Source organism: Ictalurus punctatus, chromosome 3, assembly GCF_001660625.3.
Source record: "Ictalurus punctatus breed USDA103 chromosome 3, Coco_2.0, whole genome shotgun sequence".
NCBI lineage: Eukaryota > Metazoa > Chordata > Actinopteri > Siluriformes > Ictaluridae > Ictalurus > Ictalurus punctatus.
The window spans coordinates 18,502,256-18,523,635 of record NC_030418.2 but is presented as its reverse complement, the minus strand read 5'-3'; the positions used below and the strand labels follow the sequence as shown (position 1 = coordinate 18,523,635).

At 40.1% G+C, this 21,380-nt stretch overlaps 1 protein-coding gene across 1 annotated transcript; it reads left to right on the top strand.

The window, feature by feature from the left end:
* The first annotated feature begins 4,367 nt into the window (after positions 1-4,367).
* Positions 4,368-21,216, top strand: got1 (glutamic-oxaloacetic transaminase 1, soluble). Its single transcript, XM_017464593.3, has 9 exons — positions 4,368-4,607; positions 8,735-8,916; positions 9,153-9,276; positions 9,549-9,661; positions 18,358-18,462; positions 18,604-18,754; positions 18,930-19,095; positions 19,508-19,650; positions 20,014-21,216. Exons 1-9 carry the CDS (start codon positions 4,496-4,498, stop codon positions 20,151-20,153), a joined length of 1,236 nt encoding a protein of 411 aa, XP_017320082.1. The 5' UTR covers positions 4,368-4,495; the 3' UTR covers positions 20,154-21,216.
* The last annotated feature ends 164 nt before the right edge of the window (positions 21,217-21,380 follow it).

The window sequence follows — 21,380 nt, the reverse complement described above, 5'->3', positions numbered from 1 at the left end:
TGACTTCTGGGCAAAAAAACAAGCAAACAAACGAACAAAAACAAACAAACAAAAAATAAAAAAATAAAAGAGAGAGCAAGTTTTGCTTGTTCTTTAAGAAAGACTTATGCACTATGCACTTACATAAAACATATACAGAGTATAGAAAAGTTAATATATAACAACAACAACAACAACAACAACACCACCACCACCACCACCAGCAACAACAACAACAACAACAACAACAACAACAACAATAATAATAATAATAATAATAACTTGTTTTATTGCTAGATAATACTAAAATTAAGTGTTCAGATGTTAAATATTTAATTATGGTACAATGTTGAGGAGATAAAATCATTAGACAGGAGAAAAGGTTAAAAGTTTCACAGATTTTCACTTACCATAAAAGCACATTCTACCTACATACCAATGCAAAAACCTACGTACACCCATGTCATATTTCAGATAAACTCAAATAGACTTGTCTTTGTGGTCTATGATGCTTTATTGTTATAAAAAAAAATTTTTTTTAAAAATAAAAAAAGGTTAACTACATTTGAAGGAAATGGAAAAATATTCATTTGATTTCTCCTTGTACCATTCCTGTAAAGTGACTGTCTACCACCAGGCCTCTTATATTTGCACATGAACACAGGAAACCGAAAAACGATGTTCATTTATGATAAGGATAACTGCACACAGTTAAAATCTTCACGCTCTATTGTAACTTGCAAATCAAATCTGATATAGACTACGCCTAGACTCCTGCACTGACATTTCTCTCTGGTAAGAAAAACTTATATTAATACTTAGACCTGCTTGTTATGCGGCAGTAAAGGCTGGCACCGCCATCTTGTGGTAAAGATGTTCATAACAAGTGAATTTATTATTGCTGGAACTCAAAGACAACTGAATGCAAATAAATTATACATACACACACATATATACAAATATATATACACATACACCAATGAGCCATAACATTTAAACCAACTGCCTAATATAATACAGACCTCTGAAGGTGTCTTGTGGTATCTGGCACCAAGACATTAGCAACAGATCCTTTAAGTCCTATAAATTGTGAGGTGGGGCCTCCATGGATCGGACTTGTTTGCCCAGCATACCCCACAGATGCTCGATCGGATAGAGATCTGGGGAATTTGGAGGCTAAGTCAACACCTTGAACTCTTTGTCATGTTCCTCAAACCATTCCTGAACAATTTATGCAGTGTAGCAGGGTACATTATCCTGCTAAAAGTGGACACTGCCATTAGCGAACACTGTTGCTATTAAGGGGTGTACTTGGTCTGCAACAATGTTTAGGTTCGTGGTACATGTCAAGGTAACATCCACATGAATGCCAGGACCCAAGGTTTCTTAGAATATTGCCCAGAGCATCACACTGTGTCTGCCGGCTTGTCATCTTCCTATAATAATGATAATGATAATGAGTCTTCATTGATCACATATACACATGCACATGCACAGTGAAATTCCTTTCTTCGCATACCCCAGCATGTCAGGAAGCCGGGGTCAGAGTGCAGGGTCAGCCATGATGCAGCGTCCCTGGAGCAGAGAGGGTTAAGGGCCACAACGGCAGCTCGACAGTGCTGGGGCCCGAACCCCCGACCTTGCGATCAGTAACCCAGAGCCTTAACCGCTTAGCTGCCCCATAATGCATCCTTGTGCCATCTCTTCCCCTACTATGTGACGCACACACCCGGCCATCCACATGATGTAAAAGAAACACGATTCATCAGACCAGGCCACCTTCTTCCACTGATCCATGGTCAAGTTCTGATGCTCAAGTACCCATTATATGTGCTTTCAGCGGTGGATAGGGGTCAGCATGGGCACTCTGAGCGGTTGCATCTACACAGCCCCATAAGCAGCAAGCTGTGATGATCTGTGTGTTCTGACACCTTTCTATCATAGCCTTCTATTAAGCTGTTATGACTCTGTCATGACTCTGCCATGGGCGCCCATATATATATATATATATATATATATATATATATATATATATATATATATATATATATATATATATATATATATATATATATATATATATACACACACACAGTGCATCCAGAAAGTATTCACACAGCGCTTCACTTTTTCCACATTTTGTTATGTTACAGCCTTATTCCAAAATGGATTAAATTATTTTCCTCAAAATTCTACAAGCAATACCCCATAATGACAACATGAAAGAAGTTTGTTTGAAATCTTTCCAAATTTATTAAAAAAAAAAAAAAAAAAAGCACATTTACATAAGTATTCACAGCCTTTGCTCAATACTTTGTTGAAGCACCTTTGGCACCAATTACAGCTTCAAGTCTTTTTGGGAATGATGTTACAAGCTTGGCACACTTATTTTTGGGCAGTTTCTCCCATTCTTGTTTGCAGGATCTCTCAAGCTCCAACAGGTTGGATGGGGAGCGTTGGTGCACAGCCATTTTCAGATCTCTCCAGAAATGTTCAATCGGGTTCAAGTCTGGGCTCTGGCTGGGACACTCAAGGACATTCACAGAGTTGTCCTGTAGCCACTCCTTTGTTATCTTGGCTGTGTGCTTAGGGTCGTTGCCCTGTTGGAAGATAAACCTTCACCCCAGTCTGAGGTCCAGAGCGCTCTGGAGCAGGTTTTCATCAAGGATGTCTCTGTACATTGCTGCATTCATATTTTCCTCGATGCTGACTAGTCTCCCAGTTCCTGCCACTGAAAAACATCCCCACAGCATGATGCTGCCACCTCCATGCTTCAGTGTTGGGATGGTATTAGCCAGGTGATGAGTGGTGCCTGGTTTCCTCCAGACATGACTCTGGCCATTCAGGTCAAAGAGTTCAATCTTTGTTCAGTCTTTGGTCTGAGAGTCCTTCAGGTGCCTTTTGGCAAACTCCAGGCGGGCTGTTATGTGCCCTTTACTGAGGAGTGGCTTCCATCTGGCCACTCAACCATTCAGGCCTGATTGATGGAGTTCTGCAGAGATGGTTGTTCTTCTGGAAAGTTTTCCTCTCTCCACAGAGACATGCTGGAGCTCTGTCAGAGTAACCATCGGGTTTTTGGTCACCTCCCTTACTAAGGCCCTTCTCCCCTGATCGCTCAGTTTGGCTGGGCGGCCAGCTCTAGGAAGAGTCCTTCTGGTTCCAGACTTCTTCCATTTATGGATGATGGAGGCCACTGTGCTCATTGGGACCTTCAATGCTGCAGAAATGTTTCTGTAGAACATTTCTTCCCCAGATCTGTGCCTCGATACTGTCCTGTCTTGGAGGTCTACAGACAATTCCTTGGGCTTCATGGCTTGGTTTGTGCTCTGACATGCATTGTTAACTGTGGGACCATATATAGACAGGTGTGTGCCTTACCAAATCATGTCCAATCAACTGAATTTACCACAGGTGGACTCCAATCGAGTTGTAGAAACATCTCAAGGATGATCAGTGGAAACAGGATGCACCTGAGCTCAATTTTGAGTGTCATGGCAAAGGCTGTGAATACTTATGTAAATATGCTTTTTTTGTTTTTTATTTTTAATAAATGTGCAAAGATTTCAAACAAACTGCTTTCATGTTGTCATTATGGGGTATTGTTTGTAGAATTTTGAGGAAAATAATGATTGTAATCCATTTTGGAATAAGGCTGTAACAACAAAATGTGGGAAAAGTGAAGCGCTGTGAATACTTTCCGGATGCACAGTATAAACACCGTATAAAGTATAAACACTGCATAAAGCGCGCGCGCGCGCGCGCACACACACACACACACACACACACACAAAGTAAGGGCTACAACAAATATCCTCCTGAGACCCAAGGAAAAAAGTGTCATCTATTTTTTCACTTTTGTTTTGTTTGATTTCCAACCTATTTTGGGTTAAAAAAATTTTTTTTCTACAATTTAGACTTTTTAAATGCTATTTTCATTTTTAATTTTACAGCATGTCCACTGTAGTGGACCAAAGGATCATTTTAGTTTGAAAAGACAGCCAGACATCTAGAGTAGCTCAAAAAAGTCAAAGTACATGCATGAAAACAAAATGTCCACTACAGAGGACACAAGTCAATGGGCGGATTCTCAGGATGATATATAAATAAGAGCTATATAATTCTTTACGGGATTGCCTCAAGCTAATAAGGGTGTGCGCTGAACTACAATTTCCTATTGGGTGAGACAAAACACGCCCCCTTCCTATCACTATTTGTAAACGTTTGTGTCAATCATTCGATAACGCTTGTAATTGGTCTTGCTATTTTGTCGCCGTCGCCATTTTACCTCGCGACCTTTCTTACATTGCATGCAATGATTGGCTACTTCTTGAGGGTTAGGAAGTTGAGAGAGCATTCCTATTGGTTCATTTCACTCCGCCCATTCTCCATTGCTCAAACCAGCTTGAAGGTGAAATTCCTGTAAGGCGACCGGCTTTACTCCACCGACAAAACCTGCAGCTCCCTGCGCTCAGTGTCTCTCGTTTCCCCCCATCTTTTTACATCTAATCAGCCCAGCATGTCGTCGATATTCAGCGAGGTTCCACAAGCCGCTCCCGTCGTCGTTTTCAAACTGACGGCAGATTTTCGTGAAGACCCGAGTCCTACCAAGGTGAACCTCGGAGTGGGAGGTGAGATGCTGTGCATGATGCTCGGCCACATTTAAAGCAGGAACACAGCACGACATGTAGCTGCGTCACTGTGCGTACACTGCTTTACGGCTTTAGTCAGCTCTACATCGTGGAGACAATTTGGTAGCTAGGTAATTAATGGTGAGCTAAGTTACCAAGGTTGCCTTTAGTGACTGTCAGCAGTTAGTCTGTGAACTGTCAGCTTTGCGTTGTCATGTGGACTAGATGACGTGTTTTATGTATCTGCCCTTTCAGTGTCTGCTGCTCTCTTTACTGCACACCAGGAACCTGATCAGAGATCATATAGCAACTGTGCTTAATAACACTCTTCCTGACACACCATTGACTCTGAGTGCTATTCAAACCAAAGCAATTTTAGATACATTTCACAAAATATTTTAGGCGTTTGTCAGTGTCTGGTGGTGTGTTACGATCTGAACCCAAGCCATTAAAACATAATGCAGGATTGCAGAGCAGTTGTGTGAGCTTTGAGTAGAGGTGTAACTGCAGCGCTTTGTCCTTTGCTGTAATGATTGGGCTCTGCTCTCAGACACGCAGGATGATAGCCAGCTCACCTTCTGATAAAGTTGAAAATTGGTTTCAGTTTACTTGACATTTCTCAGCCAGATGCTAGGCTATTTTCTCTACCCCTGCTGGCAGCAGTTTAGAGGAGACACAACACCACAAAACCAGTACAACCATAAATGTTTTAAGTTAAAGTGCTGGAAGTCATCCAGGTGCAGGCAAAATAGATGAACAAAGATTAGCGAAAGGCATCCTGTAGTGTCAATAGGTTGGGGATATTGTGATATTTTAAAATGATATTCCTTGCTGGATTAGTTTTCCATTCTGTCTGGTAGCTTGTACAGCAAAGGGTTTTCCATGGAGTATATATTAGGTCGACCAATAGTGGATTTTACGGATAAGTAAGTTGAGCAGTACCTGCTGATAATCAACCGATTAATCAAATGATAGTTTTTAAATTTATACTGAGTGAAAAAATGCCTTTAAAAAAATACTATGAAGAGCAGTAAACATTAATAAATGAAACAAAGTTAATATTTTGTGTGACGATCCTTGCTTTAAAAAAAAGTAGTCTTAGGAACAATTTGTGCGTTTTTATAAGGAAATTAGCTAGTGAGATTTACTGCACACTTTGCAGAACCAGCCACAGTGCTTCTGTGACTGTCACACTTGCTTCTTATTTTTACAGCAAAACCCAGCAGCCTTCATTATTATTCTTTTGGCTGGAAAGTTGTCTCTTATGTACTATGCTGTTTTCTTTAAATACATAAAAAAAAATTTTTGTTGTTGTTGTAACATTTAATTTTGTGTTGGAAATCTAAAATGATTTTATACTGACTTGATGTAGAAAAATCTAACAAAGTTTGATTTAACAAAGTTTGTGCTTAAAAAATAGGACTTTTGCACAGTACTGTGTGTGTATACATACATACATACATACATACATACGTACATATATATATATAATAAACTATTAATAAATATTCAAGTAAAGTAAAGATTTATATCCAAAATGAATCAAAAAACACTTCAAATAACACAACAAAATTTATCGGTGTGGATTTTTGCCAATAACTGTTCCAGCAGTCGATTATTGGTTTCGATCCATCAGGCGACCTCTAGTATACGTAAAGGTTAGATAAATTTGGGTGCTAAAACAGGAACAGGAGTGTACAAAAATGTGCTTGCAACACATAATGACTAAGATGCTTAAACCTGGAAACTTGCAGTTGGATAAAATAAATAAGGAATAAGGCAAAGAACAGAACAAAGAGCTTTAAGTAAATTGCTAAGTAAAATGTCTCTGCAGTGAAGCTTGTGTCTGTATGTAAGCACTCTTCTCCTTGATAAGTTTTCATGAGACTCCTCTTAATTCCATTGGCCAGGTTTGTTTCACCATAAGCAAACTAATTTTAACACACAGGTCGCGTGGGGTTTAATATGATGGTGTAATCATGTAGGCCTGGACAGTTTGTTTGTAAAATATAATTTTCCAAAATAGTAATTGCCTTTTCATCATTTGATTGTGATGCAACCTGCAAAGAAAGTACACAAAGTACAGACCTAAAGAGTTGAATGGTGATTTGAGACAATAGGTAAAAGGCCATAGATAAGTTCCTCATAGCTCTTTGATAAAGAGAGTTCACAGTTCTTTGCCATTTCTTACTAAAGTATCACTGTATCTTATTATTTCCCAGCATTTTGTGCTTTTCCAGTGTCTAATAAAGACGTCTGATCTTTAAACTATGAATATTTAACTAGTTGTTGTAGCGTTGTGTCTTTCTGCATCTCCCACTCTCAGCCTGTTGTCACTGAAGCTGCAATGAGTCTTGAATAATTATAAACAGACCCTCAGTGTTGATTAATATTCATTAGTTGACTCAAAGATGTGAAATACAGCTAACCTGATTCTGATGCTGCAGAATATGAGTAAGAAGGGGTGTAAAATATTAAACCGTGAAAGCTGCAGGGATGGGGAGTTTATCAGTATTTTCAGGAAAATTTGGTGTTTTTTAACCTGTTTCAGTCCCAAACCAAAGGAGGAAAATGCTGATTCATGTCTCATGATGATGTCATGAAGCCCCAAGATAAGTAAATTATTTGCAGCTGTACTGACCTGTGTTCTCAGTGCTCAGAGAAATGAAAAATAGTTGAACACAACCTTTACCCTCTGGTTATGGACATGTGTGACCAAATAATTTATTTATTGCATTGTTGTGAGAATGGCTCTTGTCACAGTTTGCTTGCAAGGACTGGATAAGACTCAGTGGAATACAGTGGTGTCTTATTTAGTATAATAGTATGTGGTTTGGGTTGTAGTGTGTGTGTGTCTCCCTTATGCTGTATGATGATTGTTGCCCTGGGCTCATCACAATAGGGTATTTCTCATGACCTACTTAAAGTGTGCGAAAATAGGAAGAGGTTTGTCACGTTTCCCATTTTCCTAATGTTGCTGCAACTCTTTAGTCTGAAAACTAGCAGAATGCAGGAATAAAAGACCATTTGCACATAATGTGCATCCAGGAAGTGTTCACCCCCCAACTGTGACCATTTCTCTTTTTTCTTTTTTTTTGTTTTCTACTCTACTTTGCTTTCTATTTTGAAGTCCCTACAGAAATAAATTTATATTTATTATATTTATAATATTCCTGCACAATAAATAAATCACCGGCTTTGGTAGGTCTCATAGATAAAACAGCAGATCCGATCAGTCCTGACCAAGGAACTGGCCATGAAAGTTCACAAAGCTTTGACACTTTTTTGGAGCACTTGTAAAATTTATTATAACAAAGAGGAAAAAATAAGGCACAGCCCAGACATGATCAAGACTGACTGCTTGGGCAAGAAGGGCAATTGTCAGAGAAGTGTCCAAGAGGCCAGCTACGCCACTGAAGGAGCTACAGAGCTCACTAGCTGAAACAGGAAAACCTGTCCAAACTTCAGCAATATCATCAGTTCTTCACAGATCCGGCCTCTACAGAAGAGTGGCCAGAAGGAAGCCACTTCTGAGAAAGCCCATGTTAGAAAATCTGAGAGCTTTTGTTCTGATGAGACTACGCTTAAACCATTTGGTTTAAAGCCAAAGCATATGTTTGACGCAAACCAAATACAAACCAACACCACAGTAACACCATTCCATGGTGGTGGTAGCATTATGCTCTTGGGTTTCTGTTAAAGTACAAGGAACTGAAAAGCTTGTTGCCATCACAGGCAACATGGATGGAGCCAAATATAATCACATTGCTGAGGAGAACCTGTTCTAGTTAGACAGACATCTGCATTTAAGGCAAAAATGAATGTTACAGCAGAACAGTGAGCCAAATCACAGGCCAAAACCCACATAAGAATGGCTTGAAAAGAAGAAAGTTTGTGTTTTGGAATGGCTGAGTCAAAGCCCAGGCTTGCTGTAAATCGAGTTGAAAAAATGTGGGATGACCTGAAAATTGCTGTCCACCAACATTCCCTGTCTAATTTTGGCAGAGTTGGAAAAAATCTGCATTGAGGAATGGAAGAAAATACCAACTCGTACATATTCCTGTGAATTGTTTTTTTATAGTTTTTATTTATTTATTTATTTTTCTCATGTTTTTTTTTTTTTATAGCATACCGGACAGATGAGTGTCAACCATGGGTGCTGCCTGTTGTGAGAAAGGTGGAGAAGCTGATTGCTGTGGATGACAGTCTAAACCACGAGTACCTCCCCATCCTAGGCCTACCCGAGTTTCGTTCTAGTGCATCAAAGATTGCTTTGGGTGAAGACAGTCCTGCCATTTTGGAGAAGAGGGTAAGCACATATTGCATGTCAAAATCTGTTCATTACAAAGTCTGTTCATTACAGCATTTGACAGTGTAATAGGAGACATTGTTGCTAACATTTCATTTAGACCCATTACTATATTCATCATGCACACTGTATTCATTAAATAATTGTTCTGGTCACATTTTGAGCTTTAAGGTCATTTCAGTCAGAGGCGTCAGTGGGGATGCTTTGTTTCAGTATGTTCTTTCCATGTCTTGCAGGTTGGAGCTGTTCAGTGTCTCGGAGGAACTGGTGCTTTGAAGATTGGTGCTGAGTTTCTGCGCAGATTTCACAATGGAAACAATAACACAAAAACACCCGTTTATGTCTCTATGCCCACATGGGGTAAGAGAGAAATTTTTGGGCTTGGGAATGAAACACCCTAAAAAGTTAATATCATTCTAAAAGTGAAGATAAATGATCTGGATTTTTCAAGAGTAAATGCTGAGTTTATGATTTCTGGGAGCATAGTTCAGTTCACCTTTCTAGTGGGCCTGTGATATGAATTAAAGTTCTGAGTAGTAAGTCCAGAGGTGATCGCCCTAACCTTTATATGATAAGGCTTTATCTTAAGTTGACTATGCACTCCTTTTGTGGTTGTTTTTTTCACTCTCTAGAGAACCACAATGCTGTTTTTGCTAATGCTGGGTTTGAGGATATTCGTTCATACAAATATTGGGATGCAGAGAAGCGTGGACTGAACCTGTCTGGTTTCCTGGGTGATTTAGAGGTGAGGTGTAAATCTGACAATGCTAGTTTAAACATTCCACTCTTGACTGCAACAACTTATTTACATACCAAACATTTACCACTTTTATTGACACCCTTCAAGGGAATTATTTTCATACATTTCAGAACTTTTTCTCCTCTCAAATACAACTGTGTCAAAATTGGTGTCCTCAAACCATGGGTTATAAATATGAGATCGCATAATTAAAATCCCTTGTGGTTTAAAACCAAAGACATTACCATTATAAATAAGGTTTCAAATGTCTGGAAATGTTTGGCAGGAAGAGGACACATAAACATAACATTACTATTTAATTGTTGTTAAATTATTTATTAATTAATATTAAATTATTAGCATACACTTTTTGGAAGCGTGCCTCATGAAAGATGTCCTTCCAGAGCACACTTAAAATTAAAAAAAAAAAAAACGCACACATGACCTTCACCAAGTGTCAGTGGAAATATAAGTGGAATCATATTTTATGACTGAATGAGTCCAAATTAAACTTTGTGGCCATGGACAGCATCTGCATGTTTGGTAAAAAAAAGGAAACAAGAACGGGAGCTTGATACCAACTCAAGGTTTGTACAAGGTGCTTGAAGTACTTGAATTTGGCTTTTTAAAATTTAAAGACTGGAAAACCTTTAAAATAGCCATTTTCTATTAAGGGGTGCTTAAAAATGCTTGAAACGTCAATAAGTACAAAATTGCCAACTAACTTTAAATCATTTATTTTCGATAGAACACAAATACAGTCCTTTCACTCAATATATGACACCCCGCTGCAGCCCCTCCCTCTTCTCCCACTATTCACACACTCATTTTGACACACACAGCTCTGGTTTATTTTTCAGACCCCTTTAGCAACTTTTTTTTTCCATTTAGTCTAGCATGGTGTTACGTTACGAGACTGGAGTGGAAGCAAGTGCAGATTAAAGTCTTTATTCCAAAACACGAGGTCAATAAACATGAGCAGAGATACGCGGTCTTAAACATGAAACAAGATTCGAGGCCAGAAACATGAAACAGGAACAGGACACGAGAGCACGACCGCTTAGCATCAAAGTAGCTAATACATACGTACATTTATACTTTGTTAGCTAATTCAACGTATATGATAAGTACACAGCACCACGAGGGGTTTAAACCACAAACGTAATTAACCTAGAACGCCGACAGCTGGAAACAATAAAGACACACCCTCGAGCATCAACCAATAACTGAACAGGGAGGACACAAAACAGAAGCCAAAACAAATGCACGTGTAGATAGTAAGCAAAGTCACCATAGTCCATATGTAATCCAAGAGCGCCCTCTGGCTTTCTGGGCACGTCTTGCACCGCAGCGCTGTCTGCAGGGGAGATCATGACAGAACCCCACCCCCCAAAAGAACACTCCCCTACAATGGCAGTCCTGGTCCCCTGGGTAACCTGTCCTTTGCTGACACAGGAAACTGAGCGGACTCCGCCATGAAGCATGTAGGCGAAATGCCGTCCTCAGCGGTGTTCGAGATCAGAGCTGTGTTCTCAGTGGGGCTGGAACTTGGGGCAGCGTCCTCAGCGGGTCCGGGGCTCGGGGCGACGTCCTCAGCGGGTCTGGGGCTCAGGGCGACGTCCTCAGCGAAGCTGGAACGCGGGGCGACGTCCTCCTCGACCCTGGGCAGGAGCTTAGCATGAGAGGCTGTCTCTTCGACCTCAGACCTGAACAGGACTTGGATGTCCCCTTGTTGCCCTCTGACAGGAACTTGGCGTGAGCAGAGCTTGGGTTAGCCGTCTCTTCGACCCTGGGCAGGAACTTAGCATGAGAGGCTGTCTCTTCGACCTGGGACCTGAACATGACTTGGGAGGTCACCTCGTTGACCTCTGACAGGAACTCTGGAGCTGAGACCTCCTCATGGGTCTCAGGCTGAAACTCTAGGGCATATTCCACAGCATCACGCACGCCCTGCTTGATGTTCATGAGTTCCTGTCCCGTCTCTCGAGTGATCAAAGGCATGCCGGAAATGTGCAACGAACTCTTCTAGCAAGGCGAGGGTGCCGCCCCCCCGCTCCCAAACTGCGGCGGCCCACAACAACGCACGTCCAGTTAAGATCCCCAGGAAGTGTGCGATCTTATGAGCCTCCGGCATGTCCAGGTGGCTGGAGAAGAACAGAGAGCATTGCCACAGGAACCCTTTACATCACTCTGGTTCTCCAGCATACCTCTCTGGCACTGGCAGCGGGGGAAACTGCATGGGGGGCAATGTGGCGGGTGGCACGGCTTGCGACAGTTGAGCTATTTGCTCCGTTAAGCGAGAGATCTGATCTAGGCGCGCGTTTCTTGCTTTACTCTGGTCATCGATAGGTTGATGCCATTCTGGTTCCCCCACCGGGGAAACCGGAGCGAGGTTCTCGGCCGAGCCGGAAGGCGGAGCGCAGTTCTCCTCCGAGCTGGAAGGTGGAGCGGCGCGGACATACCGAGCTACATCCTCCTAACACCTTGGTGTGCCGGGACACGGATCAAAGTATTCTGCAAACAGGGGTGACCAAGCGATGTCCATGCATTCCTGCTGCTTCCGTAGTGAAGCATAGTACTCCGTAAACAGAGGTGGCAGAGGGAAGTCCCTCTAGTAAACAGTCACCATAGTCCATACATAATCCAAGAACATGGCTCGTGCATGCTCGCGCCCTCTGCCTTTTCCGTGCACGTCTCGCGCTGTCTGCAGGGGACATCGTGACACATGGCTGGAAAATGCACCATATAAAAATTGGTTGGTTTTTAAAATTATTGTTATTAATAATAATTTTTTTTTTGGAATTTAAAAATTATAAATAAAGAATATATTTGACATTTCTTGTATAGTCCTTGAAAAAAAAAATAGTGCTTGAAAAGTCTGTGAGAGTCCTGGAATTTCTTTATGAAGCGTCTGTACGAACCCTTCCCACTGTCAAATATGTTCGTGAAGAATTGATGCTCTTTGCTATTTATCGATTTGAAAAAAAATGTTAAAACTAAAGATTCTCCATGTACAGAAGTGCAAACATCTAGTTTAGCCATAGCATTTATGATTTTTGACCTGTTGATAAGGTGATTAATGAGACACCTGAAAAGTATGCTTTTCTACTTTTTCTGATAAAGTAGCACTCAAACGGAATGGGTGAGACTGTGGTCATTTTGGGTGATTAAAAAATGGAGGTGTTGCTTATTATAAAGTGGCAGTCACATCAGACATTTGCCTTGCTTTTCTTAATGTTGCTTTTGAAACAAAAAAAAAATATCTAGCTGATGTTACCTTTACATGGTTTCTAAAATCGCGTGCCATCTGGACTGCCTGTAATCGCTTGATTTTGAATCACCAGCAAAGTAAATAGCAAGGGCAGTATATAACTAACTGTTGATGCGTGCAACTTGACGGTAACATGTGATCAGTTTAGTCTACCAAAAAATTTTGGATGTAAAGTGGTGCTTGAAATTTTGTGAACCCTTTAGAATTTTCTATATTTCTGCATAAATTTGACCAAAAACATCATCAGATTTTCACACAAGTCCTAAAAGTAGATAAAGAGAACCCAATTAAACAAATGAGACAAAAATATTATATGTGGTTATTTATTTATTGAGGGAAAATGATCCAATATTACATGTCTGTGAGTGGCAAAAGTATATAAACCTTTGCTTTCAGTATCTGGTGTGACCCCCTTATGCAGCAATAACTGCAACTAAACGTTTCCAGTAACTGTTGATCAGTTCTGCACATCGGCTTGGAGGAATTTTAGCCCATTCCTCAGTACAGAACAGCTTCAACTCTGGGATGTTGGTGGGTTTCCTCACATGAACTGCTTGCTTCGTGTCCTTCCACAACATTTCTATTTTATTAAAGTCAGGACTTTGACTTGGCCATTCCAAAAAATTACCTTTATTCTTCTTTAACCATTCTTTGGTAGAACAAGTTGTGTGCTTAGGGTCGTTGTCTTGCTGAATGACCCACTTTCTCTTGAGATTCAGTTGATGGACAGATGTCCTGACATTTTTTCATTAGAATTTACCGGTATAATTCAGAATTCATTGTTCCATGAATGATGGCAAGTCGTCTAGGCCCAGATGCCGCAAAACAGGCCCAAACCATGATACTACCACCAGCATGTTTCAAAGATGGGATAAGGTTCTTATACTGGAATGCAGTGTTTTCCTTTCTCCAAACATAACATTTAAACCAAAAATTCTATTTTTAGCAAACTGCAGAAGGGCAGCAATGTTCTTTTGGGAGAGCAGTGGGTTTCTCCTTGCAACCTTGACCTGCACATCATTGTTGTTCAGTGTTCTGATGGTGGACTCATGAGCATAAACATTAGCCAATGTGAGAGAGACCTTTAATTGCTTAGAAGTTACCCTGGGTTCCTTTGTGTCCTCTTGGACTATTGCACGTCTTGCTCTTGGAGTGATCTTTGTTGGTCGACCACTCCTGGGGAGGGTAACAATGGTCTTGAATTTCTTCCATTTGTACAATCTGTCTGACTGTGGATTGGGAAAGAGTCCAAACTCTTTAGAGATGGTTTTGTAACCTTTTCCAGCCTGATGAGCTTCAATAGCTCTTTTTCTGAGGTCCTCAGAAACCATGAAACACTTCCACAAACATGTGTTGTGAAGATCAGACTCTGTTAGATCCCTATTCTTTAAATATAACAGGGTACTCACTCACACCTGATCGTCATCCCATTGATTGAAATCACCTGACTCTAATTTCACCTTCAAATTAACTGCTAATCCTAGAGGTTCACATACTGTTGCCAACTCACAGATATGTAATATTGAATCATTTTCCTTAATAAATAAATTACCAAGTATAATATTTTTGTCTCATTTGTTTAATTTGGTTTCTTGGCTTTTTTCGACTTTTAGGACTTTTAGAAATCCAATTATGTTTTAGCTCATATTTATGCAGATATATAGACAATTCTAAAGACTTCACAAACTTTCAAGCACCACTGTAAGTGAGAAAACTGAAATCAGTTGTATGCAAAACAGGTGGAATGCAAAAACATGTATTTTGCATTGCTGTGCAGACAAACAGGATGTTCAGTGATAAATGCGCATGGTAGTACGTGTGCCGACAAATTTTTAAAAATATATTCCATATGTTCTGTTTCCTCCAATAATATTGGCACCCTTGATAAATATGAGCAAAGAAGGCTGTGACAAATTGTCTGTATTGTTTAAACTTTTGATATCAAACATTCGCAAACACAACAAAGGTTTATCCAAAAAATTCTTTGTTGAATATATAGTATCTCACAAAAGTGAGTACACCCCTCAAATTTTTGTAAATATTTGATTATACCTTTTAATGTGACAATGCTGAAGAAATGACACTTTGCTACAATGTAAAGTAGTGAGTGTACAGCTTGTATAACAGTGTAAATTTGCTGTCCCCTCAAAATAACTCAACACATAGCCATTAATGTCTAAACCGCTGGCAACAAAATTGAGTACACCCAAAAGGGAAATTGTCCAAATTGGGCCCAAAGTGGCAATATTTTGTGAGGCCACCATTATTTTCCAGCACTGCCTTAACCCTCTTGGGCATGGAGTTCACCAGAGCTTCACAGGTTGCCACTGGAGTCTTCTTCCATTCCTCCATGACAACATCATGGAGCTGGTGGATCTTAGAGACTTTGTGCTCCTCCACCTTCCGTTTGAGGATGCCCCACAGATGCTCAATAGGGTTTAGGTCTGGAGAAATGCTTGGCCAGTCCATCACCTTCACCCTCAACTTCTTTAGCAAGGCAGTGGTCGTTATCATGCTGGAATACTGCCCTGCGGCCAAGTCTCCGAAGGGAGGGGATCTTGCTCTGCTTCAGTATGTCACAGTACACGTTGGCATTCATTGTTCCCTCAATGTACTGTAGCTCCCCTGTGCCGGCAGCACTCATGCAGCCCCAGACCATGACACTCCCACCACCATGCTTGACTGTAGGCAAGACAAACTTGTCTTGGTACTCCTCAGCTGGTTGCCGTCACACATGCTTGACACCATCTGAACCAAATACGTTTATCTTGATCTCATTAGACCACAGGACATGGTTCCAGTAATCCATGTCCTTAGTCTGCTTGTCTTCAGCAAACTGTTTGTGGGCTTTCTTATGCAACATCTTTAGAAGAGGCTTCCTTCTGGGACGACAGCCATGCAGACCAATTTGATGCAGTGTGCGGCGTATGGTCTGAGCACTGAAAGGGTGATCCGCCACCCCTTCAATCTCTGCAGCAATGCTGGCAGCACTCCTATGTCTATCTCCCAAAGACAACCTTTGGTTATGACACTGAGCACGTGCACTCAACTTCTTTGGTCGACCATGGCGAGGCCTGTTCTGAGTGGAACCTGTCCTGTTAAACCGCTGTATGGTCTTGGCCACCGAGCAGCAGCTCAGTGTCAGGGTCTTAGCAATCTTCTTATAGCCTAGGCCATCTTTATGTAGAGCAAAACTTCTTTTTTTCAGATCCTCAGAGAGTTCTTTGCCATGAGGTGCCATGTTGAAATTGCAGTGACCAGTATGAGGGAGTGTGAGAGCGATGACACCAAATTTAACATCCCTGCTCCCCATTCATACCTGGGACCTTGCAACACTAACAAGTCACATGACACCGAGGAGGGAAAATGGCTAATTGGGCCCAATTTTGGGGTGTACTCACTTTTGTTGCCAGCGGTTTAGACATTAATGGCTGTGTGTTGGGTTATTTTGAGGGGACAGCAAATTTACACTGTTATACAAGCTGTACACTCACTACTTCACATTGTAGCAATGTGTCATTTCTTCAGTGTTGTCACATGAAAAGATATAATCAAATATTTACAAAAATGTGAGGGGTGTACTCACTTTTGTGTGATACTGTACATCACTACAAGTTGTTTGGAAAGGTTTCAAGAAAAAAGCCTCTACTCTCCTCCAAAAACAAACTCAAGCTTCTTCAGTTTGCCAGACACTACTGGAACTTCAAATGGAATTGGGTTCTATGGTCAGATGAAACCAAAATAGAGCTTTTTGGCAATGAACACCAGAGATGGTTTTGGCACACGCAGAGAAGTAGCCATATGGAACAGTTACCTCATGTCCATGGTTAAATATGGTGGTGGCTCTTTAATGTTTTAGGACTGTTTTTCTGCCAGAGGATCTGGACATTTTGCTAGGATACATGGCATCATGGACCCTATCAAATATCAACAGATATTAAATGACAACCTGACTGCCTCTGCCAGAAAGCTTAAAATGGGCCGTGGTTGGATCTTCCAGCAGGACAATGATCCAAAACATACATCAAAATCAACACAGAAATGGTTTACTGACCACAAAATCAAGGTCCTGCCATGGCCATCCCAGTCCCCTAACGTAAAACCCATAGAAAACCTGTGGGGTGAACTGAAGAGAAGAGTCCACCAGCATGGACCTTTAAATTTCAAGGATCTGGAGATTCTGTATGGAGGAATGGTCTCCGATCCCTTGCCATCAGTCATTACAGGAGAAGACTCAGAGCTGTTATCTTGGCAAAGGGAGGTAGCACAAAGTATTGACTAAAAGTGTGGCAATAATTGTTGCACAACTATATTTAACAATTTTTTTTTTTTTTTTTTTTTTTTTTTGGATAAACCTGTGTTTTGTTTCCAATTGTTTGATATCCATGAGAGCAGAGTATTTTTGTGAATTTTTGTAACAAAAGATTAAAAGTTTAAACAATAAAGACAGTTTTTTACAGCCTTCTTTGCTTATATTTACCAAGGGTGCCAATGTTAGTGGAGGGCACTATATATAATAAATATCTTATAAATCCAAACCTTTCTTTGGTTTGCAGTTAAACCAGTTCAACTTTTATATGTTTTATTATTCAAGCTGTCAGCATGTGTGTTAGATTTCACGTATCTCAGGAATCTCAGATTATGCCTGTCAGATCGTCTGTCATGCCTTCCAGCCTCTTTTACCATTAACTTCTATTAACATTTAGAAAGTGTGGTTTACTGTGAAGCGTTCAGGACTGGGGGGTCTAAAATGAACACACACTGACTTCCTGCATGCTCATAAAGACATCCCACTTTATTCATGCAAACCAAAAGTATTTATACACTGATAACAGCACTGTGTGGATGGTTTCCACTGGTCCAGCTGTCAGACAGATTGAAACAAAACACACAGCACATAGTCATAAAACAAAATAAGTCCTGTGTCATGTTGACATGGAAATACATAATAATATAATCAAGGATAGCAGTTGATCAGCTTATTGAAAGAGGTAATTAAATTAATACAAGGTAATTAAATGATTACATTCATCATAGGTATTTGATAGCAGTTCATAAAATAAGCAAGAACATGGTATAAGAGAATTTTCTTTCAATGTGCTTTTGTGGTAAAATTAGCTCGTATAGTTAAACTCAAAGTATCTTATAGCAGGGGTGTCCAGTCTTATCCGTAAAGGGGTGGTGTGGGTGCAGGTTTTCATTCCAACTAAGCAGAGGCCACACCTGAGTCTGCTGAAAGCCAAACTCAACTGATTAAATAGTTGAAAACCTGTACCCACACTGGCCCTTTGTGGATAAGATTATACAGCCCTGTCTTATAGTGTATGCGTTATTAATTTCTGCCTATTGTCAGGAAGGGTGCCAAATAAATCTGGGGTTTGTCATAACTATGCCCTAGTAGACCATTTAATAGTGATGTTCTGTCTTTCAGAGTGCACCTGAACACTCTATCTTTGTGCTGCATGCCTGCGCACATAACCCCACAGGCACAGATCCTAACCACGAGGAGTGGAAGAAGATTGCTGAAGTCATGAAGGTGAGGGATTCAGTTTGACTAATTTCAGTCACGCCACAGCATGAGCCATAGAGCACCATGCAATGACTAATCACTGTTAAAAAAATAAAATAAAATAAAAAAATTTACCCCTGTTTACACTGTTGTATTTGCAATTTGCAGAGGAGGAATCTCTTTGCCTTCTTTGACTCAGCATATCAAGGCTTTGCCTCTGGGAATTTAGAGAAGGATGCTTGGGCAATTCGCTATTTTGTGTCTCAGGGTTTTGAAATATTCTGTGCCCAGTCTTTCTCAAAGAACTTTGGCCTGTACAGTAAGTTAGTCTTTATTGATTTTGGACACACAACCTGCATATGGTTCTGCCACTAACTAAAAACCTTGTAATCAGACATTCATTCACTTACAATAACCATGACAAAGTAAGAACACCAGTAGAATGTCATTTTAAAAGTATGAAGGCCTGTTTAATGCGAAACTGTTGTCCACAGATGAGAGGGTGGGCAACCTGACAGTTGTTGCTAAAGATGCGGACAACCTGAGCCGTGTTCTATCTCAAATGGAGAAGATCGTCCGTATCACCTGGTCCAATCCTCCATCACAGGGAGCTCGTGTGGTTGGGATAACGCTCAACACCCCAGAGCTCTTTGCTGAGTGGTATGTATTAGCACCATCAAGTTCCTATTAAGTTACATTTAAATATAAATGAATACTCTTCTGTTGCTTTCAAATATTAATGAGCCTATAATTCCACCCTCAAATTCATATGAAGGCACTCGTACTTTCATCAGATTTATTTATTTACACACACATACATACATACATAAATACATAAATACATACATACATACATACATACATACATACATACATACATGCATGCATGCATGTATACACACATGCATGCATATACACATATTACATACCTGCTGTCTTTGTTTAAATGGAAAATTTTATTACATTTTTCTGTCTAATCAGTGAAAAGTTGTTTTGACAGCCCTAGTGCACATATATACATAAGAAAAGAAAAATATCTTAATGATTGATTTTCTGCTGTTGCCTTGTACAGGAAGGATAACGTTAAGACAATGGCTGACAGGGTTTTGCTGATGCGTGCTGAATTGAAAGCCAAACTACAGGCTCTCGGCACCCCAGGCACCTGGGAGCACATCACTGAGCAAATCGGGATGTTCAGCTTCACAGGCCTTAACCGTAAGCAGCATCCGTGCCAAAGGACACAGTCTATCAAACATATCAGGGTCTCTAGGCTGAGTGTGAAAAAGCTGGCATACAAGATTGTATTTTGCATGCCTTGTAACTATACATGACCAACTTGCTTAACTGGATAACCTTGTGATAAAAATATATATAAATAGCTCTAAATCTACAAATAAATCAAGAATAGGTTTAGGGATTCAAACCTGGCTTATGAATTAGAAACAGAAAAACACTGGCATTTTCGTGAAAGCTGTATCAGCTCTGAAGAATAAACAAAATATGACTTGAAAACATTTAAAGAATAACGGGCACATCTACAAATGTTTGAAACTTTTTATTATTGCTTGTTTTTCACAGCCAAACAAGTGGAGTACATGGTGAAGGAGAAGCACATCTATTTGATGGCCAGTGGCCGCATCAACATGTGTGGCCTGACCACTAAGAATATTGACTACGTCGCCGAGTCCATTCATGAAGCAGTCACCAGGGTCCAATAACCATGTTTCTCATGCCGGCTTTCCATTTGTGTTGACAAAAAGGGCATTATTATGATGTCCTTGCACACTCGCACCCCCCTTATTTTTCTCATAATGCAGCAGTCCAGCATCATTTGCTGGCTCTATGATCAAATATAAACTGTAAACTAAATTAGCATTCAAGGTCAAGTAGTCGATCAAGAGATAGTTTTGTGTGGTATTTGTCTCACTTGTACTCATCCTGGAGTAGAACATAAATCTGTAATTAATGAGTCTGTTCCCCTTATATGGTGCATCATGGAGTTTCATGGCATTACCTAAAGAAGCACTTTCTTGTGTAATTATGGATTGATTAGTCAGTACGACAAAGTAGTGATGGAATTTATGTTAATGGTTTCAGCTTGACTGGTTTTTAAGGTCTTGTACCGTTTCTGAAAAAGACCATAATACTGTGCACGTGTACTTACTATGTTGTATTGGCAGGTCAGGGATGATGAGATTATTCTGTAAAGCTGAACAAAGAAGTGAAATCTATAGCAACTCCAAAAAACCCTTCAAGTCTGAGGATACATTGTCATAAGGGGGTGTTTAAATAAGCACATGCCTGTGCTTATATAAAATATGATAAAAATTATTTGCGTGACTTATTCAAAGTCTTTATTTGAATATGATACTGTAAAGTCTCTACCTGATAGCCACAAAGGAACAGGTTTTACATCAATTTTACCAATAATTTTAACCTACCTTACCTATAAGGTTTCCCTTGGGGATCAATAAAGTACTCTGTATCTGTCTATAACCTGTATGAAGCATACAACTCTCATTAGGCTCCAGTTTACTACAGCACCCTGACATCCATTGTGGCTGCATCATCTAGCTCTTACCATATAAATTTCAGATACTGGAATGAACCACAGTGATTATAGTGCAATGTCAAGGTAACTTTGTCAAATATATTTAACATATTAGCACAAGTAAGCTTTGGTTTATGTTGCTTAAATGATTAAATGTTAAGCAAGCCAAATACACACGCACAAAATATAATAATCAAGCCTCTTGAAATAAACAGTATGGAAATATAGAACACCATCTGTCCTGTTTTTTTTTGTGTGTGTGCTTATTTGTACAACCCCTATTACAAAAAAGTTGGGACGCTGTGTAAAATGTAAATAAAAACAATGAAAAAATTTGCAAATCTCATAAAACCATATGATATTCACAACAGAACATAGAAATCATCAAATGTTT